General features: G+C 47.2%; 1 protein-coding gene across 1 annotated transcript in view; it reads left to right on the forward strand.

Moving 5' to 3' along the window:
• The first annotated feature begins 19,469 nt into the window (after nt 1–19,469).
• MAP3K2 (mitogen-activated protein kinase kinase kinase 2) overlaps nt 19,470–26,188 on the forward strand; it is a 73,841-nt gene continuing 67,122 nt past the window's right edge. The window contains exon 1 of the mRNA XM_038751070.1: nt 19,470–19,538. Coding sequence (XP_038606998.1) covers nt 19,535–19,538 — 4 coding nt within the window. The 5' untranslated portion in view covers nt 19,470–19,534. The remainder of the gene's footprint in view (nt 19,539–26,188) is intronic.

Below are 26,188 nucleotides of genomic sequence, written 5' to 3' on the forward strand. Positions count from 1 at the left end.
GAAGGAGGTAAGATGGGGGGGATGGAGGGGGGACGAGGGATGTGTTGGTAGCTGAAATGTGTGGGGGTTTTTTATGGTATTTGTTAAATATCGTACTATATGCCAGGCACTGTACTAAACACCACAAGTTAATTAGGTTGGACCCAGTCCCTCTCCCACTTGGGACTTACAGTCTTAATCCCCCATTTTACAGATGAGGTAACTGAGGCACAGAGGAAGTGAAGTGAGTTGCCCAAGATCACACAGCAGGCAAGTGGCAGCGCCAGGATTAGAACCCAGGTCTTTCTGAGTCCCAGACCCGGGCTCTATCCACTAGACCACAGCTGCATGTCTAGAAACTGATGTTCCGTCCAGCACCGACCCCACTCCAGCTGCAGCGACCCAGCCATCCAGCCAGTCCCACTGATGGATGATGACTTCCCTTAGGACCTGCTGGCGTTTAGTAGATTTTGGATGCGTCTACAACATCTTTTACGTGTAGAAGCAGCGTGGCTTAGTGGGAGGAGCCCGGGCTTGGGAGTCAGATCGGAGAAGCGGCATGGCTCAGTAGAAGGAGCACCGACTTTGGAGTCAGAGGTCATGGGTTCAAATCCTGGCTCTGCCAATTGTCAGCTGTGTGACTTTGGGCAAGTCACGTAACTTCTCTGGGCCTCAGTTCCCTCATCTGTAAAATGGGGATGAAGACTGTGAGCCCCCTGTGGGACAACCTGATCACGTTGTAACCCTCCCCAGCACTTAGAGCAGTGCTTTGCACATAGTAAGCCCTTAATAAATGCCATTATCATTATTATTGTTGTTGTAATTACGCCAGTGCTTAGAATAGTGCATGGCACATAGTAAGTGCTTAACAAATACCATCATCATCATCATCGAAAGTGTCCTGGATCCCACCCCTTCCTCATCAGGCTGGCCCAGGCAATCATGATCACCTCGTTTGCTTACTGAAACCAATTCCTGGCTCTTCCAGGCTCTTCCCACTCCTGTCCATACGTCGCTCTCCTGCCGGGCTCGTTTTTCCAAAGCGCTGTAATGCACACCTCTCCCCCCTCCTCAAAAACCTACCACCATTGGTTGCCCTTTCCTTTCCTCATCAGCTAGAAGGAGCTCTAATGCTGTCTCCCTCCTGCCTGTCTGCTGTTCTCCCACTACAACCCCCTGAGCTCCAACTCCTCCACATCATTTTATTTATACATTTTGATGTTATTAATGCCTGTCTGTTTGTTTTGTTTTGTTTTGTTGTCTCTCTCCCCCTTCTAGACTGTGAACCCATTGTTGGGTAGGGATTGTCTTTGTTGCCGAATTGTACTTTCCAAGCGCTTTAGTACAGTGCTCTGCACACAGTGAGTGCTCAATTAATGCGACTGAATGAATGAATAGGTTAGCCCAGTAACCTGTTTCAACTGGGCCTCCCTTTTTATGATATTAAGGGCTTACTGTGTGCCAGGCACTCTTGTAAGCTCTGGGGTCGATACAAACTGATCAGGTTGGACACTGTCCATGTCCCACACAGGACTCACGTTCCTCATTTTACACACGAGGAAACTGAGGCCCAGAGAAGTTAAATGACTTTCCCAAGGTCACACAGCAGACAAGTGGCAACGCTGGCACTAGAACCCAGGTCCTTCTGACTCCTGGGCCCAGGCAGTAACCACAAGGCCACGCTGCTTCCTTGTTATCATTTCTCCCACTGCAAGTATCTTTCTCACTGGGAACCCCCCCCCCCCTTTCTAAAAATGGTATTTAAGTGCTTACTATGTGCCAAGCACTGTAGTAATAATTATCCTGGTATTTATTAAGTGCTTTTCATTCATTCATTCAATCATATTTATTGAGCGTTTACTGTGTGCAGAGCACTGTACTAAGCTCTTGGGAAGTACAAGTTCGCAACATCTAGCGACGGTCCCTACCCAACAGCGGGCTCACAGTCTAGAAGGGGGAAACAGACAACAAAACAAAGCATATTAACAAAATAAAATAAATAGAATAAATATGCACAAGTAAAATAAATAAATAGAGTAATAAATACGTACAAACATATACAGGTGCTGTGGGGAGGGGAAGGAGCGTGGCTCAGTGGAAAGAGCATAGGCTTTGGAGTTAGAGGTCGTGGGTTCAAATCCTGGCTCCGCCACTTGTCAGCCGTGTGACTTTGGGCAAGTCACTTCACTTCCCTGGCCTCAGTTCCCTCATCTGTAAAATGGGGATAAAGACTGTGAGCCCCACGGGGGAACAACCTGATTGCCTTGTATCTACCCCAGCACTTAGAGCAGTGCTTGGCACATAGTAAGCGCTTAACAAATACCAACATTATTATTATTATTATTATTACTATGTGCCAGACACTGTACAAAGCTCTGGGGTGGATACAAGCAAATCGGGTTGGACACACATTCATTTACCGATGAGGTAACTGAGGTACAGAGAAGTTAAGTGACTTGCCCAAGGTCACACGGCAGACACTAGGCAATAGATATTAGGGAGACAGGCAATAGATAAATAAATTATGGATCCATACATAAGTGCTGTGGGGCAGAGGGTGGGATGAATATCAAGTGTTTAAAGAGGACTGATCCAGGTGACTAGGTGGCATGGAAAGGACAGGGAGAAAGAGAAATGAGGAAGGCCTTCTGGAGGGGATGTGATTTTAGGAGGGCTTTGGAGGTGGGGAGAGTAGTGGTAATAATAATGGCATTTATTAAGCGCTTACTCATCATCATCAATTGTATTTATTGAGCGCTTACTATGTGCAGAGCACTGTACTAAGTGCTTGGGAAGTACAAATTGGCAACATATAGAGACAGTACCTACCCAACAGTGGGCTCACAGTCTAAAAGAGTGGGCTCACAGTCTAGCGCGCTGGGGAGGTTACAAGGTGATCAAGTTGTCTCAAGGGGGCTCACAGTCTTAATCCCCATTTTACAGATGAGGTAACTGAGGCCCAGAGAAGTGAAGTGACTTGCCCAAAGTCACACAGCTGACAAGTGGCGGAGCCGGGATTTGAACCCATGACCTCTGACTCCAAAGTCCGTGCTCTTTCCATTGAGCCACGCTGCTTCCCTGTCTATCAGCTATGATGGGGGAGAGCGTTCCAGGCGAGGGGCAGGATGTGGGAGAGGGGTCGACGGTGAGGTAGGTGAGACTGAGGTACAGAGAGCAGGCTGGCTGTAGAGGAGCGAAGTGTGGGGGCTGGGTTATAATAATAAGAATAATAATAATAGCATTTGTTAAGCGCTTACTATGTGCAAAGCACTGTTCTAAGCCCTGGGGGATACAAGGTGATGAGATTGCCCCACGTGGGGCTCGCAGTTTTAATCCCAATTTTACAGGTGAGGTAACTGAGGCCCAGAGAAGTTAAGTGGCTTGCCCAAGGTCACACAGCTGACAAGCGGCGGAGCTGGAATTCGAACCCATGACCTCTGACTCCCGAGCCCGGGCTCTTTCCACTGAGCCACGCTGCTTCTCTACACATGGGGTTCAGTCTTAATCCCCTTTTTACAGATGAGGTAACTGAGGCCCAGATCCTGTTGCATGCAAAGGGGCTTGAAAAGCTTCCAAACGCCAGTTGGTTTATTTTAATGGTATTTGCTAAGCGCTTATTACGTGCCGGGCACTTTACTGAGCGCTGGGGTAGGGACAGGCTGGACACCGCCCTTGTCCCACGTGGGGCTTACAGTCTTAAACCCCATTTTTCAGAAGAGGTAACAGAGGTATGGAGAAGCAGCACGGACTGGTGGAAATCAATCAATCAATCAATCATATTTATTGAGTGCTTACTGTGTGCAGAGCACTGTACTAAGCGCTTGGGAAGTACAAGTTGGCAACATATAGAGACAGTCCCTACCCAACAGTGGGCTCACAGTCTAGAAAGAACACGGGCCTGGAGTCGGTGGGCCTGGGTTCTAATCCTGCCTCTGGTAATTGCTTGCCTGGTGACCTTGAGCAAGTCACTTCACTTTTCCGTGCCTCGGTTCTCCTGTTCTCCCTCTTACCTAAACTGGAGAAACAATCAGGATAATCAGGCTCCTGTCCCACCTGGGGTTCACAGTTCAAAGTAAGAGGGAGACCAAGTGCTGAATCCCCATTTTACAGTTGAGGAAACTGAGGCTCAGAGACGTGCCCTTTTGGAAAGGTGCACTGGACTAGGAATCCAGGTTAAGTACAGTGCCTGGCAATCAGTCGGTCAATGAGTGGTATTTATTGAACACTTACTCCATGCAAAGCACTCTCCTGAGTGCTTGGGAGACCGCAGTAGGGTTGGCAGACGCGATCCCTGCCCATAGGGATCTTACGGCCTAGCGGAGGAGACAGACAAAATGTTACAGATTATCGAAGCCACGGAGTATACATAAGGGCCCGAGGGGTCGTGGTGGGGTGACAATCAGAGGGTCTGGGGATCGGAACACAAGCCTGTAGACAACACAGACCGGAGAATAGGTTGGGAAGATAAGAGGTTAGTTAGGGAACACTTCCTGGAGGAGATGTGATTTAGAACAACATCGAAGTTGGGGAGAGTGGTGGTCTGTCCTATAAGAAGGGGAAAGAAGGTCCAGACAGGAGGGAAAATGTGAGCAAGGGGTCGGCGGCGAGAGAGACAAAACCAAGGCCCAGGGAGTAGATTGGGTTAAATGATGTTGGTGATGATGATATAATTGTGGTGTTTGTTTAGCACTTACAACGTGCCAGGCACTGTACTGAACGCTGGGCTGGATCCAAGCAAATCGGGTTGGACACAGTCCCTGTCCCACGTGGGGATCACAGCCTTAATCCCCTTCTTACAGATGAGGTGCCCGAGGCCCAGAGAAGTGAAGTGACTTGCCCAAGCTCACACAGCAGACAAGTGGCAGAGCCTGACCCCCAGGCCTGTGCTCTATCCACTAGGCCGAAGCAAAATGTGAGAGCTGGGTTTTGGTGGGAGGGGACTGGGGGCTGGTAGGAGGAGGAAGAGGGGACCAGCTAAATCCAGGTGCAACCATGAGAGTGGCTACTGTCATGATACCCTTAAAATCTGTCTCCATCCAAACTACTGCCATGCTGATCCAAGCATTTATCTTGTACATATACTTGTGTATATGTACACATCTACTTGTACATGACACGCAAATTCATGAAGCGTTCCATATTTTTAAGGCCCTACTGAGAGCTCACCTCCTCCAGGAGGCCTTCCCAGACTGAGCCCCCTCCTTCCTCTCCCCCTCCTCCCCCTCTCCACCACCCGCCTTACCTCCTTCCCTTCCCCACAGCACCTGTACATGTGTATATATGTATATATGTTTGTATGTATTTATTACTCTATTTTACTTGTACATATCTATTCTATTTATTTTATTTTGTTAATGTGTTTTGTTTTGTTCTCTGTCTCCCCCTTCTAGACTGTGAGCCCACTGTTGGGTAGGGACCATCTCTATATGTTGCCAACTTGTACTTCCCAAGCGCTTAATACAGTGCTGTGCACACAGTAAGCACTCAATAAATATGATTGATTGATTGATTGTACATATTTATTCTATTTATTTTATTTGGTTTATATGTTTTGTTTTGTTGTTTGTCTCCCCCTTCTAGACCGCGAGCCCGCTGTTGGGTAGGGACCGTTTCTATATGTTGCCAACTTGTACTTCCCAAGCGCTTAGTACAGTGCTCTGCACACAGTAAGCGCTCAATTAATACAATTGATTGTACATATTTATTCTATTTTATTTGGTTTATATGTTTTGTTTTGTTGTCTGTCTCCCCCTTCTAGACTGTGAGCCCGCTGTTGGGTGGGGACTGTTTCTATATGTTGCCAACTTGTACTTCCCAAGCGCTTAGTACGGTGCTCTGCACACAGTAAGCGCTCCATAAATAGGATTTAATGGATGAATGAATGATTGAGGGCCTTAAAGCCCCCGGTGAGGAGTCGGTTTTGTGTGGAGATAGATGGGTAACCACTGGGGGTCTTGGAGGAGTGGGGTGACCTCCGCCAAATCCCCCAGAGGGAAGTACGGCCTGGAGAGGGGAGAGGCTGGAGGCAGGGAGGCCAGTGAGGAGGCCGGTGCAGAAGTCATCAGAGAGGTGGGACGTGACCAGCGGGGTCGCAGTCTGGATGGAGAGGAAGGGGTGGATTCTAGAGATGATGTGCGTGCCTAGTAAATACCCTTTTTAAGTTATTATTATTTATTACTATGTGAGGGAGGGTTGGTTCAGAAGCGTGGGCCCTGGATAGTGAAGGTAGATGCAAGGCCTTCCAAGAAACACTGTACTTAGCGCTTAGTATGGTGCTCTGCACACAGTAAGCGCTCAGTAAACAGAATTGAAAGAATGAATGAATGACGAAACAGTTTGAGAGAAGCAGCATGGCATAGTGGATAGAACACAGTCCTGGGAGTCAGAAGGTCATGGGTTCGAATGCCGGCTCTGCCATTTGCCTGCTGTGTGACCTTGTGCAAGTCACTTCACTTCTCTAGGCCCGTTACCTCATCTGGAAAATAAGGATCGAGATTGTGAGCCCCATGTGGGACGGGGACCGTGTCCAACCCGATTTGCTTGTATTCAGTCATTCATTGCCGTATTTATTGAGCGCTTACTATGTGCAGAGCACTGGACTGATCGCTTGGGAAGTCCAAGTCGGCAACATATAGAGACGGTCCCTACCCAACAACGGGCTCACAGTCTAGAAGGGGGAGACAGAAAACAAAACATCCAGACAGGTGTCAAAATTCACCCCAGCTCTTAGTACAGCGTCTGGCACACAGTAAGCACTTAATAAATACCATTATTATTATTATTATTATTAAGGGTGATGGCGGGGTGAAGGCCCGGAGGGAGTCGGGTAGGTAAGGGGAGCCCATGGGGAGCTGTCTCAGGAGGGAGAGCAATTCTATCCGGAAAGTAGTTGGTGAGAAGAAGGGAGAGGTGGGGTCAGGGCCGGACCGGCGGGTTCCGGGAGCATTCCAGGCCTGGAGGAGAGGAAGGGGACAGTGGCGGAGGAAAAGGAACGTCGCTGAGCAGAGGAAAGGGCAGAGTTGTGGCAGGCAAGCTCAGAAGTCCGCCCGTCGTCAGCACGGGGCAGCGAGGAACTTGGGAAGCGTCCTGAGGACGGGATCCTTGGCTGGGAATCAGCCTGGCGGGAGCCTCGGTGAGATGGGGCGGGGGGCGAGGGAGTCGAGATTCATTCAGTCGTAGTGATCGAGCACTTACTGTGGGCTCAGAGCACTGTACCGAGTGCTTGGGAGAGTACAGTAGAACGGTAAACTGTCTATGCTTGGCACCCTTGGAGATGAAACAGCTGGGCCCGTTGCAGAGTGGGAGTCGTTCTGCTTGGAACTGGAATCAATCAGGCAATGGAATTGGCTGATGGAACTGGAGTGTTTACCGGGTAACTAGGACTAGGTGTCCGGGATGGAATGATACAGTCGAGTTGGTAGAAGTGTTCCCTGCCCACAAGGAGCCCATAGTTTAGACAGTCTGCATGACCTAGTGGAAGGAGCCTAGGTTAAGGTCACTCTTGACCGCTGTGTGACCTTAGGCAAGTCACTTCTCTGCCTCAGTTGCCTCATCTTGTAAAGTGGGGGTTGAGACCGTGAGCCCCACATGGGCTGATTATGACACCTGTCTACATGTTTTGTTGTCTGTCTCCCCCTTCTAGACTGTGAGCCCGTTGTCGGGTAGGGACCGTCTCTATATGTTGCCGACTTGGACTTCCCAAGCGCTTAGTCCAGTGCTCTGCACACAGTAAGCACTCAATAAATACGATTGAATGAATGACAGCCTGTGTCCAACCCGATTTGCTTGTATCCACCGTAGTGCTTGGCTCATCGGGTAGGGACCGTCTCTATATGTTGCCGACTTGGACTTCCCAAGCGCTTAGTACAATGCTCTGCACACAGTAAGCGCTCAATAAATGCGATTGATGATGATATTTATTACTCTATTTATGTATTTTATTTGTACATATTTATTCTATTTATTTTATTTGTTAATATGTTTTGTTTTGTTCTCTGTCTCCCCCTTCTAGACTGTGAGCCCGCTGTTGGGTAGGGACTGTCTCTGTTGCCAACGTGTACTTCCCAAGCGCTTAGTACAGTGCTCTGCTTACAGTAAGCGCTCAATAAATACGATTGAATGAATAAACTGAAACATTCCCTGCCCACAGTGAGCTTACAGTCTAGAGATCAGCAGAGAGGGTGGAGTTGAGGGCATGCCTCAAGGACTGGTCGCATTTGGCGGGGAGTCCAAGAGGGAAGTGATGGCTTGGGCCAGGAGGAGAAGGTTCAGAGTTTGGAGGTCTCTGAGGTATGGGGAGAGATCAGGTCACTGGGCTGACGGGATAAGGCAGTGCGGCATAATGGAAAGAGCGCCGACTTGGGAGCCAGGAGACGGCTACTCTGGTCTACTGTGGGACTCTGGGCAAGTCGCTGAACCTCTCTGGGCCTCAGTTTTCCCATCACAGAAGTGGGAGAAAGCTAGCAAGCCTTGTCACGGCTCCAGGGCTCAGCAATCGGTCACCGGTATTTACTGAGTGCCGACCGGGTACTGAGCTCTCGTACTAAGCGCGTGGGAGAGTTCAACACAAATGTAAGTATAATTAGCACTGTAAGGATCAGTTGGCAGGTTAAAAGATTGTGGTATTTCAGTTTTGGTACAGTGACTTATGGTGAAACCCACCAGTTGTCCGAGTTGAGGTGGGAGCAGACAGAGGAGGGGGAGAGCAGACCTGTGAAGTCGAGAAGGGAGAGGAAGCGAGTGGTCGCGAGGTCATCGGGCAAACCCTGTTTTGGTGGACTAGTTTATCTCGTATTTACCCTGGAGCTTGGCACGGTATCGTCGTCAATAGCATTTATTGTGGGGAGAGCATCTCAAAGCTAGGAAACAGCATCCCCGCCTTCAACTAGCTTGTAGTCTAGCCAGGGAAGTTTTGGACAATCCATCAGTCAGTAGCATTTGCCTGGCACCTATGAGCAGAGCACCGTGCTAACCATGCTAACTGTACTGTGCACACAGTAAGCGCTCAGTAAACAGAATTGAATGAAGGAATGAATGAAGAAACAGTTTGGAAGGAGCAGCATGAGAGAAGCAGTGTGGCTCAATGGAAAGAGCCCGGGTTTTGGAGTCAGAGGTCATGGGTTCAAATCCCGGCTCTGCCAGTTGTCAGCTGTGTGACTTTGGATAAGGCACTTCACTTCTCTGTGCCTCAGTTACCTCCATTGTAAAATGGGGATTAATACTGTGAGCCCCCTGTGGGACAACCTGATCACCTTGTAACCTCCCCAGCATTTAGAACAGTACTTGGCACATAGTAAGCGCTTAGTAAATGCCACCATTATTATTATTATTATTATTATATGGAAGAGTACAGGAGAATGAAGAGAACTGATCCCTGCTCTCAAGGAGCCTACAATCTGGAGGTGTGATAGATGGTGGAAAGTCCCCTTTTAGACTGTGAGCCCACTGTTGGGTAGGGACTGTCTCTATATGTTGCCAACTTGTACTTCCCAAGCGCTTAGTACAGTGCTCTGCACATAGTAAGCGCTCAATAAATATGATTGATGATGAAAAAATTCTAAATCAGAGGAAGCAATAGGGCTTTAATAATCATAAGCACTTAGTATGCATCAAACCCTCTTCTAAATGCTGGCGTAGATACAAGCTGTTCAGATTGGACATAGTCCCTGTCCCACAAGGGTCTCACAATCTCAATCCCCATTTTGCAGACACGGTGATGAGGCCCAGAGAAGGGAGGTGATTTGCCCCAGGACACACAGCACCATATTAAGCGCTTGGGAGAGGACGGTACAATAGAGTTGTTAGATGTGTTTCATGCCCACAGCGAGCTCACAGTCTAGAGGACTGTACAGGCCCTTGACTCTACTCCGAAGCCTCGTCAGTTTTCCTCTGATGAAGCTTTAAGCTCACACGGAATTTTGTTCCTTTTAATCGAGTGGAATGAATTTCCCTGTTCGCTTTGAGGGCACGCGAAAAAGCCTCCGATTAGGTGCTGCAGATCAACTCTATCCAAGACCATCACTGGTGTGGAACCTGAATTATAGATGTTAACACCTGGTCCTGTCTGAAAAGTTAAATCGGTGGTATTCTCTGTTTGCCAGTGTTCCATCTGTGCTGCGTTATGATCCTAAGGAAAGTGTGGGCTTACGACAGAGGTAAGCCCTTTGTCCCTGGTAAATAGTAGGCGCTTAACAAGTACCATAAAAAAAATCGCGGGTTAAAAATTGAGGATTTCCTGGGTATGGTTTTTCTTCGCTTAAATAGGAATGATCTTGGATAAATGTTTTGGATGGTGGGTGGCGCAGAAAAAATGTCGTCTGAGTCATTTTTTGTTTTAAAAGCCACAGAAGACAGTGTAAACAATTGAACACAGGAGGCATTTTTATTTCAACTGGAGGTTTTTTGAGCTTCACTTTTTCTGCTGTTTAGCATTTTAGAAAGTTCTTTGAACAGAGCCAGTGATGAGGGAGATCCGTGGGAAAGTGGTGTATCAGTTTCAAGCCTTGTCACCTGTATACTTTAAGCTGGGAAATTGGGTTGGGAGTTCTATACCTAGCTCTACTGCTGACTCTAAGGTGCAAGCAGGCACAGTTGAAATGGGATAATAATAATGATAATAATGGTATTTGTTAAGCACTTACTATGTGTCAAGTACTGTTCTAAGTGCTGTGGTGGATACAAACTAGTCAAGTTGGACACGGTCCCCGTCCCATGTGGGGCTCACAGTCTTCATCCCCATTTTACAGATGAGGTAAGTGAGACACAGAGAAGTGAAGTGACTTACCCAGGGTCACACAGCAGACACAAGTGGTAGAGCTGGAATTAGAACCCAGGTCCCTCTAACCCAGGCCTGTGCTCTATCCTCTAGGCCATGCTGCTTCTGACTTCTGCCCTCATTTCCTTCATATAACAACAATATTTGTAGTAACTGCAAATGAGTTACTCGGTGCCAAGCACTGTGCTAAGCCCTGAGGTAGAGACAAGATAACCAGATTGGATGCAGTCACCATCCCACACAGGGTTCACAATTTAAGAAGGAGGGAGAACAGCTCTTTCATCCCATTTTACAGATGTGGAAACTAAGGCCCAGAGAAGTGAAAGCGCTGATAAGAACTCAATTCTCCAGACTCTGGCTGTCATTTCCCCCTCTAGACTGTAAGCACGTGATGGTCAGGGAACGTGTCTACTAACTCTGTTCTAGTGTTTTGTTGTTCTCCCAAGTACTTAGTACAGTGTTCTGCCCACAATAAATGCTCAATAAATATGATTGTTTGATTGAGTCCCAATCTTGTGCTCTTTGGCTGGATCACACCGCTTCCCGAGACAGAGAGATAGCCACTCATTCTCAGTGTCATGGCTGCTCATCCTCAGTCTTTTTCACGAGCTCCTCCTCTGCCTCCCACCCCCTAACTTTGGGGGTCCCTCCAGGCTCAGTTCTGGGCCCCCTTAAAGTCTCCATCGACACCCACTCCCTTGGAGAACTCACTCGCTCCCATGGCTTCAACTGCCACCTCTATGCGGGGTGATTCCCAAATCTCCATCTTCAACCCTGATCTCTCTCCCTCTCTGCAGTCTCACATTACCTCCTGCCTTCAAGACATCTCTACTTGGATGTCCCACCGACACCTCCAACTTAACATGTCCAAAACAGAACTCCTCATCTTCCCACCCAAGCCCTGCCTTTTCCATCACCGCAGACAACACCACTATCCTCCCTATCTCAGAAGCCTGTGGCCTTAACTCATCTCATTCAACCTGTCTCTAAATCCTGTCAGTTCACCTTTTACAACATTGCTAAAATCTGCCCTTTCCTCCGTCCAGATTGCTACCGCGATAATCCCAGCTCTTATCCCATCCCTTTCTGATTATTGTATCTGCCTCCTTGCCGACCTCCCTAGCCCCCTGCCTATTCCCACTCGAGTCCATACTTCACTCTGCTGCCCGGATCATTTTTCTATAAAAACGTTCAGCCCGTGTTTCCCCAGTCTTTGACAACTTGCAGTGTGTGCCCATCGACCTCCGCATCAAACAGAAACTTTTTACCATTGGTTTTAAAGCCCTCAATCACCTTGCCCTCTCTTACCTCACCTCGCTACTCTCCTCATTAATTCATTCATTCATTCATTCAGTCATATTTATTGAGCGCTTACTATGTGCAGAGCACTGTACTAAGCGCTTGGGAAGTACAAGTTGGCTACATATAGAGACGGTCCCTACCCAACAACGGGCTCACAGTCTAGAAGGGGGAGACAGACAACAAAACAAAACATATTAACAAAATAAAATAAATAGAATAGTAAATATGTACAAGTAAAATAGAGTAATAAATCTGTACAAACATATATACAGGTGCTGTGGGGAGGGGAAGGAGGTAGGGCTGGGGGGATGGGGGGAGGAGGGGGAGAGGAAGGAGGGGGCTCAGTCTGGGAAGGCCTGCTGGAGGAGGTGAGCTCTCAGTAGGGCTTGGAAGGGAGGGAGAGAGCTAGCTTGGTGGATGTGTGGAGGGAGGGTATCCCGGGCCAGGGGGAGGACGTGGGCCGATGGCCGACGGCCGGACAGGCGAGAATGAGGCCCAGTGAGGAGGTTAGCGGCGGCAGAGGAGCGGAAGGTGCGGGCTGGGCTGGAGAAGGAGAGAAGGGAGGTGAGGTAGGAGGGGGTGAGGTGATGGACAGCCTTGAAGCCGAGAGTGAGGAGTTTTTGCCTGATGCGTAGGTCGACTGGTAGCCACTGGAGATTTTTGAGGAGGGGAGTAACATGCCCAGAGTGTTTCTGCACAAAGACGATCCGGGCAGCAGCGTGAAGTATAGATTGAAGTGGGGAGAGACAGGAGAATGGGAGATCAGAGAGGAGGCTGATGCTGTAATCCAGTCGGGATAGGATGAGAGGTTGAACGAGCAGGGTAGCGGTTTGGATGGAGAGGAAAGGGCGGATCTTGGCAATGTTGCGGAGGTGAGACCAGCAGGTTTTGGTGACGGCTTGGATGTGAGGGGTGAACGAGAGAGCAGAGTCGAGGATGACGCCAAGGTTGCGGGCTTGTGAGACGGGAACGATGGTAGTACCGTCTACAGTGACGGGAAAATCAGGGAGAGGGCAGGGTTTGGGAGGGAAGATAAGGAGTTCAGTCTTGGAGTTCAGTTCTCCAGCCCAGCCTGCACACTTCACTTCTGTAATGCCAACCTACTCACTGTACCTCCGTCTTGTCTATCTTGCCATTGACCTGTCACCCATATCCTGCCTCTGGCCTGGAACTCCCTCCCTCTTTATAGCCAACTGGTGATCACTCTCCCCACCTTTAAAGCTTTATTGAAGGTACGCCTCCTCCAAGAGGCCTTCTCTGACTAAGCCCTCATTTTCCCTCCTTCCACTCCCAGCAGCATCACCCTTGCACTTAGATTTGCTCCCTTTTTATCCCCTTCTTTCAGCTTCTCTGCACTTATGTCCATATCCCTAATTTATTTATTTATGTAAATGTCTCTCTCCCCCTCTAGACTGTAAGCTCATGGGCAGGAAATGTGTCTACGAATTCTGTTATTAGGTACTCTCTCAAGTGCTTAGTACAGTACTCTGCACACAGTAAGCACTCAATAAATGCAATTGATCGGAGTCATAGGTGGGGAAGCAGCGTGGCTCAGTGGAAAGAGCGCGGTCTTGGGAGCCAGAGGTCATGGGTTTGAATCCCGGCCCCGCCACTTGTCCGCTGTGTGACCTTGGGCAAGTCACTTAACTTCTCCGTGCCTCAGTTACCTCATCTGTAAAATGGGGATTAAGACTGTGAGCCCCAAGTGGGACAACCTGATCACCTTGTATCCCCCCCAGCGCTTAGAACAGTGCTTTGCACATAGCACTTAACAAATACCACCATTATTATTATTATTGTAGGTGCATTTAGAATTGACATACAGGCAAAGCTACCTGAGTGAAAGGGGATTTTCAGTCAGTGGTATTTATTGAGCACTTAACTGTGGGCAGAGCACTGTACTAAGCGCTTGGGAGAGAGTGCAGTCCAGTAGAGTCAGTAGTCATGATCCTTGGCCACAACGAGTTTACAGTCTAGAGGGGGAGATGGACAGGAAAATGAATTCCGGAGGGGAAATGGCAGAATGTAAGGAAATCATCCACAAGTGTTGTGGGGTGGGGGGCGGGGCATCATTCATTCATTTAGTTGGATTTATTGAGTGCTTACTGTGTGCAGAGCACTGGACTAAGTGCTTGGGAAAGTACAATACAACAGTAAATGGTGACATTCCCTGCCCACAATGAGCTTGCAGTCTAGAGTCGGGGAGACAGGCATCAATATAAGTAAATAAAATGACAGATATGGACATAATCGCTTTGGTTCTGGCAGGAGGAAAGAGCAAAGGGAGAAATCAGGCCCTTAAGGGTTACAGATCTAGAAGCAGAGGTGACTCAGAAGTGAGGGCCAATTTTCCAGTGGGTTTTATATGTTTTTAACTCTTTGAATCTATGTGTCCCAACTAAAATGTCAAGAATTTTGAAAGACTAACCATTGGCTAAAAACATTTCATTTTCTCCCGTACGGCAACTGTTACTAGTCTCTAACCTGAACTCCATCCTGCCTCTGGCTAATTTTTCAACCCCAGAAGCCCCCGAGACCATTTTGCTGCCGCAATGTTTTTGTGGCTGCAGCATTTTAAACTCGGTCTAAAGAATATTTAAGGTGGGGAAATTCATTCATCCATTCAGTCGTATTTATTGAGTGCTCACTGTGTGCAGAGCGCTGTACTAAAAGCTTGGAAAGTACAATACAGCAATAAAGAGAGACAATCCCTGCCCACAACGAGCTCACAGTCTAGAGGCGGGGAGATGGACGTCAACACGAGTAAAGAGGCATCAATAAAAATAAATAGAATTATAGATATCTACACACATACATAAGTGCTGTGGGGCAGGGAGAGGGGAGAAGAGCAAAGGTAGAAAGGGTTACGTGGAAGGGAGTGGGAGCTGAGGAAGAGTGAGGCTTAGTCTAGGAAGGCCTCTTGGAGGAGGTGTGCCTTCAAAAGGGCTTTGAAGCGGGGAAGAGTGATTGTCTGTCAGAGGGAGACAATTGTTGAGGAGGGAAGGCGTTCTGGTCCAGAGGTGGGATGTGGGCCAGGGGTCCATGGCGGGACAGGCAAGAACGAGGCCCAGTGAGAAGGTTAGTGGCACCAGAGGAGCAGAGTGTGTGGGCTGGGATGGAAAAGGAGAGAAGCGAGGTGAGGGAGGAGGGGGGCAAGGGGATGGACAGCTTTAAAGGCAATAATAATAATAATAATGGCATTTATTAAGCGCTTACTATGTGCAAAGCAGTGTTCTAAGCACTGGGGAGGTTACAAGGTGATCAGGTTGTCCCACGGAGGGCTCACAGTCTTAATCCCCATTTTCCAGATGAGGTAACTGCGGCCCAGAGAAGTGAAGTGACTTGCCCAAAGTCACACAGCTGACAGTTGGCGGAGCCGGGATTTGAACCCATGACCTCTGACTCCAAAGCCCGGGCTCTTTCCACTGAGCAGAGGTTGATAGGCAGCCACTGGGGATTTTTGAGGATGGGGATGACGTGTCCTGAACATTTCTGTAGAAAGATATAATCCGGAGTGAAGTATGGACTGAAGAGGGAAGAGGCAGGAGGTTGGGAGGTCAGTGAGGAGGCTGATGCAGTAATCTAGGTGGGATAGGATGAGTGATTGTACTAATGTGGTAGTAGTTTGGATGGAGGAATAATTATTCCACTGGTGACTGAAGTGTTACGTTGGTGACTGCACCAGCTTTCCACACTTAGTTGTTGCTGCTTCAGATTTTTGTCCATCTTTCAGAGGTCATGGGTTCAAATCCCGGCTCTGCCAATTGTCAGCTGTGTGACTTTGGGCAAGTCACTTAACTTCTCTGGGCCTCAGTTCCCTCATCTGTAAAATGGGGATTAAGACTGTGAGCCCCCCGTGGGACAACCTGATAACTTGTAACCCCCCCAGCCCTTAGAACAGTGCTTTGCACATAGTAAGCGCTTAATAAATGCCATTATTGTTATTGTTATTATTATCTTCGTGTCAGTGCGGGGGTGGCCGTGTGTTTGCGTGTGTGGCTGTCTGGCAGGGTGTCCGTGTCTCCGTGTGTGTGTGGGTGTGTGTGTCTGTCTCCCCCTTTTAGACTGTGAGCCCACTGTTGGGTAGGGACTGTCTCTCTAGGTTGCCAATTTGTACCTCCCAAGCGCTTAGTCCAGTGCTCTGCACATAGTAAGCGCTCAATAAATACGATTGATGATGATGATGATGATGATCTTTGTATGCAGACTTGAAACATTATCAGATTTGTGGTGGTGTTTTTTAATAGTAGTAGCTTTTAATGTGTTGTCCGCTTGGTGCAGGGAACATGTCTGCTTATTCCGTTGGATTAGGCTCTCCCAAGCACTTAGTAAAGTGCCCTGAACATAATAAACGCTCAATAAATATCATTGATTGATTCAAAATAGCAAAGTGACCCATCACCTGCCTACGAAGGAGCTTACACCCTAATAGGGGAGAGAAACATGAAAATAATTCCTATCCTATCAGAATAAATGAACTGAACAGACATAAACCTGAATGCCACTTTGTTCTCGGGGGCGGAATGTTATAGTTTTGGGTGGTGGTGGAACTATGTTGCCATCTTGTACTTCCCAAGCGCTTAGTACAGTGTTCTGGACACAGTAAGTGCTCAATAAATACGATTGAATGAATAAATAAATGGGTAACACCTGGAATCTTATTTCAGTCCACTATAGAAATGATGAGGTGAAGACTCAAGTCGTGATGCCACTTGTCTGCATTGCTTTCTGATGATTTTCTGGGGCTCTGTAAGACTTTCTGAAACATCCCGTGGTTTTGGTGACCTGCTTAGGGGCTGGTAGGAATTTTGGTATTTGGCAGTGCGGTAAGATGATGCTAAATTAGGAGAAAAATGAATAAAACTTTGTATTCTTGGGAAGCAGTGCGGCCTAGTGGAAAGAGTACCGGCATGAGAGTGGTTGGACTTGGGTTCTAATCCAGGTTCCGTCACTTGCCCGCTGGGTGACCATGGGAAAATCAGATTCTTCCGATGTGAAATATCCATCCCCATTCTCCCTCCCGTATCCATCCCCGTCCTCATTCTCCCTTCTCCCTCCCATATCCATCCCCATTCTCCCTCCCATATCCATCCCCATCCTCATTCTCCCTTCTCCCTCCCATATCCATCCCCATCCTCAGAAATCAAGCGCTTAGTACAGTGCTCTGCACATAGTAAGCGCTCAATAAATACGATTGATGATTTAGACTGGATGCCTCATGTGGGACAGGGACTGCGTCTGACCCGATTATCTTGTATCTACCTCAGTGCGTAGAACAGTCAATCACCAGTAATTTATTGAGCACTTACTATGTGCAGCGCTTAGAACAGTGCTTTGCACATAGTAAGCGCTTAATAAATGCAATCATTCTTATTACAGAGCACTGTACTAAGCTCTCTGGAGAGTACAGTAGAACAGAGTTGGTAGACACATTCCCTCTCCACGGTGAGGTGAGAGTCTAGAGGGGTATCTACCCCAGTGTTTAGAACAATGCATAGTAATAATAATGATGATGATGGTAGCGATCTAAGCTATCATTTCCAAGTTTATTACATATTTCTGTACAATGGAATCCTATCTCCTGTGGAGGCATTAAAGGAAACACATTTGGAGAACATTCCATTGCTAAAGTTAATGCATTTGAGGCAGTGTGGACTAATGGAGAGAACCCAGACCTGACCATCAATCAATCAATCAATCAATCAATCGTATTTATTGAGCACTTACTGTGTGCAGAACACTGTACTAAGCACTTGGGAAGTACAAGTTAGCAACATATAGAGACAGTCCCTACCCACCAGTGGGCTCACAGTCTAAAAGAGGACATCAGAGGTCCTGGGTTCTGCCCTTTACCTGCTGTGTGACACTGGGCAAGTCTACCTTTTCTCAGTGGAAAGAGCACGGGCTTTAGAGTCAGAGGTCACGGGTTCAAATCTTGGCTCTGCCAATTGTCAGCCGTGTGACTTTGGGTAAGTCACTTCACTTCTCTGTGCCTCAGTTCCCTCATCTGTAAAAATGGGGATTAAGACTGTGAGCCCCCCGTGGGACAACCTGATCACCTTGTAACCTCCCCCGTGCTTAGAACAGTGCTTTGCACATAGTAAGCACTTAACAAATACCATTATTATTATTATTATCATTATTATTATTACTTGTATTGTTGTCTGTCTCCTCCTTCTAGACTGTGAGCCTGTTGTTGGGTAGCGACCGTCTCTATATGTTGCCGACTTGTACTTCCCAAGCGCTTTGTACAGTGCTCTGTACACAGTAAGTGCTCAATAAATACGATTGAATGAATGAACGAATGAATGGGATCTGTACTCCCTAAGCGCTTGATATTGACAGTCTCTTAAGTCAGCTGCTGTGGCCCCAGGAAACTCCTGGGACGGGCTCCTGGGACGGGTCTGCTCTCACCCCCTGCTGTCCCAGCTCCCGCAGAGGGCACCCAGTCATCATCATCATCATCATCATCATCATCAATTGTATTTATTGAGCGCTTACTGTGTGCATAGCGCTGTACTAAGCGCTTGGGAAGTACAAGTCCTACCTTCCCAGCCCAGCTTGGCTGGCACCCCGGCCACTTCCTCACGCCAGATGTTTCAGGGGGTGGGGGAGCAGCAGAGAAGGAGGAGGGGGAGACTAAGGGCACAGCTCAGTGTTGGTGAAAAGGGACGGGTCGGATCACCCCCACGGGAGTTGGGGTGGAGGGGCGAGAGGAACTCCGGCTGAGCCCGCTGTCCAGGGGGGACCCTGGGAGTTATGCTGAAGGCCAAGCCCCCCGGCAACCCCCTCCCACCCACCACGGAGCCCCGTTGGACCCCGAGAAGAACCTGCTCCACCCCGTGACCCCTAGGCTGCCAGCCCCAGCTTCGGGGCGCCTGCCAAAAAACTTCCAAGGAAAGGCAGGGATGCCAACTTGTACTTCCCAAGTGCTTAGTACAGTGCTGTGCACACAGTAAGCGCTCAATAAATACGATTGATGGATTGATTGATTCGTAATTCTCTGTGGCAGTTCACTTGTTCGTGATCGGCTTCCTTATCAATTAATCATCATCATCATCATCATCATCAGTCGTATTTATTGAGCGCTTACTATGTGCAGAGCACTGTACTAAGCGCTTGGGAAGAACAAATTGGCAACACATAGAGACAGTCCCTACCCAACAGTGGGCTCACAGTCTAAAAGGGGGAGACAGAGAACAAAACCAAACATACTAACAAAATAAAATAAATAGAATAGATATGTACAAAATTAACGATAGTGTGGAGCGCTTTCCTCCCTCCATCCCCACCCAGGCCCCGGGAGAGGCCCCATCGGCGTTGCCTTGCTAGCGTTATTTCCACGGTTGTTTTCTCATCGAAGTTGTGTGATAATTAAAAATAACCATGCTTTTTTGTTGTTGTTGTTTTCTGTAGGCTAGAGAATGCTGACGGGAGAGCCATTTCCCTGAAGTGCATCTTATCAAGCCAGTTGCCGCTATGGGTGAGTGTTGCATTACACAAAAGCGATCTTTAAACTGGTTGAACCTGGACTCGGAGGAACGGGAATCTCAGTCTCCTCTTTAAGACAGTTCTGTAGTTGAACAGTAGCCTGAAAAGTGCTTAAGGGCTAGTGGCGCATGTTTTATCATTGGAAGTAGTGAAGTTTTCCTTCTACCGGGCAACACCCGTAGACGATATCCAGTTCAGAATAACTGGGTAAAATGGTAACAAGCATTTTCCACGAGTCAATCCGAGTTCCGTTATTTTTCGGCTTTAGTATCCTAGGTCGCCGGTAAACCTTTTCAGTGAAGTGAAAACTGCGTGGCCTAGTCGAAAGAAAGCGGGAGTTCTAATCCCACCTCTGCCACTCGTCTGCCTTGTGATCTTGGGCAAATCACTTCACTTCACTGGGCCCCAGCTGGAAAATGGGGATTAAAACTCTGGGCCCTATATGAACGTGGACTGAGTCTCGTGTCTACCCGATCGCTTAGTACAGTGCCTGGCACGTAGTATGCACCGAACCAATTCCATTCAAAAAATGATATTGAGCTGATAATAGGGCTCTGTAATTTTTTAATCATCAGGAGAAAGATCATCTAAGCATAACTTGTCATCATTTGGATGCTTGGGCATTTTTTTGAAGTGAGAAGCGGCGTGGCCTAGCAGATCGAGTGCAGGAGCGGGAGTGCTGTGTCTGCTGCTGACCCTGGGCAAGTCACTTCATTTCTCTGGGCCTCGGTTCCCTCGTCTGTAAAATGGGGGATTAAGACCGTGAGCCCCATGTGGGACAGGGACTGTGTCCAACCTGATTAGCCGGTATCTCCCCCAGTGCGATCCCTGACATGTAGTAAGCGCTTAACAAATATCATAAAGATGATAAAGTACCAGGACAGGATATTAATTTGTCTCTTCCTTCCCCTGTCAGAGGAAAAGGTGACAGCCTACTCCAGAAAGTTAGAAGCTTTTCCCCGTACCCTGGCTTCCTTTTTGGCTTGTCTCCTCTCCATGTTATAAAATCAATCCAGGTGGGGGTCAGGAGCTTCCCAGGACCACTTCCTGCCAGTTATTATGATCCGCTACTTGTCTGCTGTGTGACCTTAGGCAAGTCACTTAACTTCTCTGGGCCTCTGTTCCCTCGTCTGTATAATGGGGATTAAGACTGTGAACCCCATGGGGGACAGGGACTATGTCCAACCCAATGATTTTCTATCTGCCCCAGAGCCTAGTACGGTGCTCTGCACATAAGTGCTCAATAAATACCACTGAAAAAATGACTGATTCATTGACTTAATCAGTGATGGCTTTGCACGAGAGATATCTTTCTTTTCCCCCCCCATCTTACCTCCTTCCCTTCCCCACAGCACCTGTATATATGTATATATGTTTGTACATATTTATCACTCTATTTATTTATTTATTTATTTATTTATTTTACTTGTGCATAGCTATTCTATTTATTTTATTTTGTTAGTATGTTTGGTTTTGTTCTCTGTCTCCCCCTTTTAGACTGTGAGCCCACTGTTGGGTAGGGACTGTCTCTATATGTTGCCAATTTGTACTTCCCAAGCGGTTAGTACAGTGCTCTGCACATAGTAAGCGCTCAATAAATACGATTGATGATGATGATGACTTGAAATGATGATAGTAATAATAAATAATGGTACTTGTTAAGTGCTTATTATGGGCCAAGCACTGATTTTAGACTGTGAGCCCACTGTTGGGTAGGGACTGTCTCTATATGTTGCCAATTTGTACTTCCCAAGCGCTTAATACAGTGCTCTGCACATAGTAAGCGCTCAATAAATATGATTGATGATGATGATCTAAGCTCTGGGGTAGATACAAGCTAATTAAGTTGGACACAGTCCTTGTGGGGGCTCACAATCTTCATCCCTTTATATAAGTATATATGTTTGTACGTATTTATACTCTATTTTATTTGTACATATTTATTCTATTTATTTTATTTTGTTGATATGTTTTGTTTTGTTTTCTGTCTCCCCCTTCTAGACTGTGAGCCTGCTGTTGGGTAGAGACTGTCTCTAGATGTTGCCAACTTGTACTTCCCAAGCGCTTAGTCCATTGCTCTGCACACAGTAAGCGCTCAATAAATGCGATTGAATGAATGAATGAATGAATCCCCATTTTACAGATGAGGGAACGGAGGCACAGAGAAGTGAAGTGACTTGCCCAGAGTCACACAGCTGATAAGCGGCAGAGCCGGGATCAGAACCCACGACCTCTGGCTCCTAAACCTGGGCTCTTTCCACTAAGCCACGCTGCTTCTCGAAATGGGAAAGGGGGTCATTGCTTGGCAAAATTGGGCAGGAGGATATTTCGGATGAGGCAGTGGGCTGGAAGTTAACAAGGCCGAGGGAAGGATGGGGTGAGTATAGTGGGGCAAATGGCTTTGGATGGAATCTGCCAGGACAAGGACTCCATTGATCAATCAATCAATCAATCAATTGTATTTATTGAGCGCTTACTGTGTGCACAGCACTGTACTAAGCGCTTGGGAAGTACAAGTTGGCAACATATAGACTTAGTCAATCAGTCACTGGTATTTACTGAGCACTAACTCTGTGCCGGGCACTCTATTAAGCACTTGGGAGAATACAGCAGCGTGGCTCAGTGGAAAGAGCATGGGGTTGGGAGTCAGTGGTCATGGGTTCTAATTCTGACTCCGCCATATGTCTGCTGTGTGTCTTTGGACAAGTCACTTCACTTCTCTGAGCCTCAATTACCTCGTCTGTAAAATGAGGATTAAGACTGTGAGCCTCATGTGGGACAACCTGATCACTTTGTATCCCCCCCCCCCCCCAGCCCTTAGAACAGTGCTTTGCACATAATAAGCGTTTAACAAATACCATAATTATTATTATTATTACAATACCATTATAAACAGACATATTTGCTGCCCACAATGAGCTTACAGTCTAGAGGGGGAGACAGATGTTAATATAAATAAATTACAGATAAAATGAATCCTCTAAAGCCCTGGTCCAGGCACCCCCTGCTGCTACCTCTGTACTAAACATGTCCATTTCCCAATATTTCATTGTTTGTGTTCTTGCCCACCTAATAATAATAATAATAATAATAGTAATAATAATAATAATAATGGTATTTGTTAAGTACTTACTATGTGCCAAGCACCGTTCTAAGCACTGGGGTAGATGCAAGGTAATTGGGGTAGACATAGTCCCTGTCCCCCATGGGGTTTACAGTCTTAATCCCCATTATACAGATGAGGGAACAGAGGCCTAATGAAGTTAACTGACTTAATAATAATAATTATGGTATTTGTTAAGAGAAGCAGCGTGGCTCAATGGAAAGAGCACGGACTTTGGAGTCAGAGGTCATGGGTTCAAATTCCGGCTCTGCCACTTGTCAGCTGTGCGACTTTGGGCAAGTCACTTCACTTCTCTGGGCCTCAGTTACCTCATCTGTAAAATGGGGATTAAGACTGTGAGCCCCCTTGGGACCACTTGATCACCTTGTAACGTCCCCACCACTTAGAACAGTGCCTTGCACATAGTAAGCGCTTAATAAATGCCATTATTATTATTATTACTATGTGCCAAGCACTGTCCAAGCACTGTTCTAAGCGCTCAAGGTAATCATGTCCCATGTGGGGCTCACAGTCTTAATCCCTATTTTACAGATGAGGTCACTGAGGCACAGAGAAGTGACGTGACTTGCCCAGGGTCACACAGCTGACAAGTGGTAGAGCCGGGATTAGAATCCACGACCCCTGACTGCCAAGCCTGGGCTCTTTCCACTAAGCCACGCTGACTTGCCTGGGTCACACAGCAGACCAGTAGCAGATCATAATAACTGGGCAGGAAGTGGCCCCGGGGGATTGATTTTGTAACATACAGAGGAGATAATAATAATAATAATAATAATGATAATATTTGTTAAGCACTTACTATGTGCAAAGCACTGTTCTGAGCGCTGGGGGATACAAGGTGATCAGGTTGTCCCATGTGGGGCTCACAGTCTTAATCCCCATTTTACAGATAAGGGAACTGAGGCACAGAGAAGTTAAGTGACTTGCCCAAAGTCACACAGCTGACACGTGGCGGAGCCGGGATTTGAACACATGACCTCTGACTCCAAAGCCCGGGCTCTTTCCACTGAGCCACGCTGCTTCTCTGATAAACAAAGGAGGAAGCCAGGGTACAGGGAAAAGATTCCTTTTCCTATGACAGGGGAAGGAAGAGACCAACTAAGAGGCTCACAGTCTTAGTCCCCATTTTACCGGCGAGGTAACTGAGGCACAGATAATGAAGTGACTTGCCCAAGGTCACCCAGCTGACAAGTGGCTGTGTCGGAATTAGAACCCATGACCTCTGACCCCCAAGCCCGTGCTCTTTCTACTAAGCCCTACCGCTTCTCATCTAGCGGCGTGCTCTTTTTTGCATTTCCTGTTTCCACTGTTAGATCGAAAGCTAATAATAATAATATTTGGCATTTGTTAAGCGCCTGCTATGTGCATAGCACTGTTCTAAGCACTGGGGAGGATACAGGGTGATCAGGTTGTCCCACGTGGGGCTCACAGTCTTCATCCCCATTTTCCAGATGAGGTAACTGAGGCCTAGAGAAGTGAAGTGACTTGCCCAAGATCACACAGCAGACATGGGGCGGAGTCGGGATTCGAACCCATGACCTCTGACTCCAAAGCCCGTTGCTCTTTCCACTGAGCCACACTGCTTCTCTAAGCCAAGCCTCTAGACTGTAAGCTCGTCGCATGCAGCGAATGTGTCCGCCAACTCTGTTATATTGTCTTCTCTAAAGTGTTTAGTACAGTGCTTTGTCCACAGTGAGGGCCTGGGAGATAGAAGGACCCGAGTTCTAATCCCAGCTCTTCCACTTGTCCGATGTGTGACTTTGGGCGAGTCACTTCAGTTCTCGGGACCTGAGTTACCTCATCTATAACATCAATCAATCAATCAATCATATTTATTGAGCGCTTACTGTGTGCAGAGCACTGTACTAAGCGCTTGGGAAGTACAAGTTGGGGATTAAGACTGTGTGCTCCATGTGGGACAGGGACTGTGTCCAAACCAATTTGCTTGTATCCTCCCCAGTGCATAATAGAGTGTCCGGCACATAGTAAGTTGTTAACAAATCAATCAATCAATCAATCATATTTATTGAGCGCTTACTATGTGCAGAGCACTGTACTAAGCGCTTGGGAAGTACAAATTGGCAACATATAGAGACAGTCCCTACCCAACATTGGGCTCACAGTCTAAAACAAATACCACAATTATTATAATAATATTATTATATTATATTATTATACTATTATATGATTATAATAATAAATACCATTGATTGGTTGACTCTGATTACTTGAGGACAGGGTTCCTGTTTGATTGTCTTGTACAATTCCTCTAATCACGTCGTTTGGCGCTCGGAACAAATTAGGCACTTAAGCACTGGTCCCTCTAGACTATAAGGTCATCTTGGGCAGGGAACGGGACTGCTAATTTTGTTGTTTTGTTCTCTCCCAAGCGCTTAGTACAGTGCTGTGCATATAGTAAGCACTCACTAAATACCCTTGACTGGTGCAGAAGATGTCACAGTCTGGTTTTTTTTTTTTTGGCATGAGAGTACACTGAATGTGGCTGGCTCACTTCCTGATTTTGCAGACTTAAAACAGAACAAAATTGTATTGCACAAGGGTTGCTTTGTCTAGGGTTGTAAAACTGCATCTCTGAACCTGGCAGTCCCTAAAGCGCTGGACCAGAGGGCCATAAATATTTAACTCTGATAACCTAATCAAGTGCCCAGAGGACGGAGTTCCGGGAATGTCATTTAATTAAAGTATTAATTTTAATACTTTAATACTTTAATTTTAATACAGTGACAGGGAAGTCACTGTCTCTCGGGGTGTTGACACCCCTACCTCGGATCCTCTTTAAAGAACAAAGGTGTTTTAGGGCGGCTGGTCCAAGAAATGTATTTCTTGCTGGCCAAAATGATTAACTGTGTCATTTGTGCAAGAAATCACAAGTATCTGGGACTTTTTCAATTGTGACGTTTCCCGGTTGCCTGTTTTTGCGCACCGCAATCAATCAGTCAACCCATGGTATTTATTGAGCGCCGAACTGGGTGCAGAGCACTGCACTAAGTGCAGTCTTTTAGACTGTGAGCCCACTGTTGGGTAGGGACTGTCTCTATATGTTGCCAATTTGTACTTCCCAAGTGCTTAGTACAGTGCTCTGCACACAGTAAGCGCTCAATAAATACGATTGATGATGATGATGATGACTAAGTGCTTGGGAGAGTATAGTATAACGGAGTTGGTAGATACGTTCCCTGCCCCCAATGGGCTTCCAGTCTAGAGGGGGGAATCATCTTGTTTCCTGCAGCACTTGGGGGAAACGTTCAGAGGGATCCTGTTCTGTCCCTTCGTTACATGCCGAGCCGGGTTCTTTACCTCTTCGGTGCCCCTGGTCTCAGAACATTACCCTCAGTTCAGTCGTTTATTTTTTCAGCTCTCCCTGGCTGGGAGTGTGTCCGAGAGTTTAACTGAATTTCTCGGCCTTCGGTAAAGCCGGAAAAATAATGGAACTCGAAGGAATTTGGCAGCTTATTTCCCTGTTGCTGCAGGCCGACTCTCATGTAAAACCGGTCAGC

The sequence above is a fragment of the Tachyglossus aculeatus genome, chromosome 1 (genome assembly GCF_015852505.1).
Source record: "Tachyglossus aculeatus isolate mTacAcu1 chromosome 1, mTacAcu1.pri, whole genome shotgun sequence".
In the NCBI taxonomy this organism is placed as follows: domain Eukaryota; kingdom Metazoa; phylum Chordata; class Mammalia; order Monotremata; family Tachyglossidae; genus Tachyglossus; species Tachyglossus aculeatus.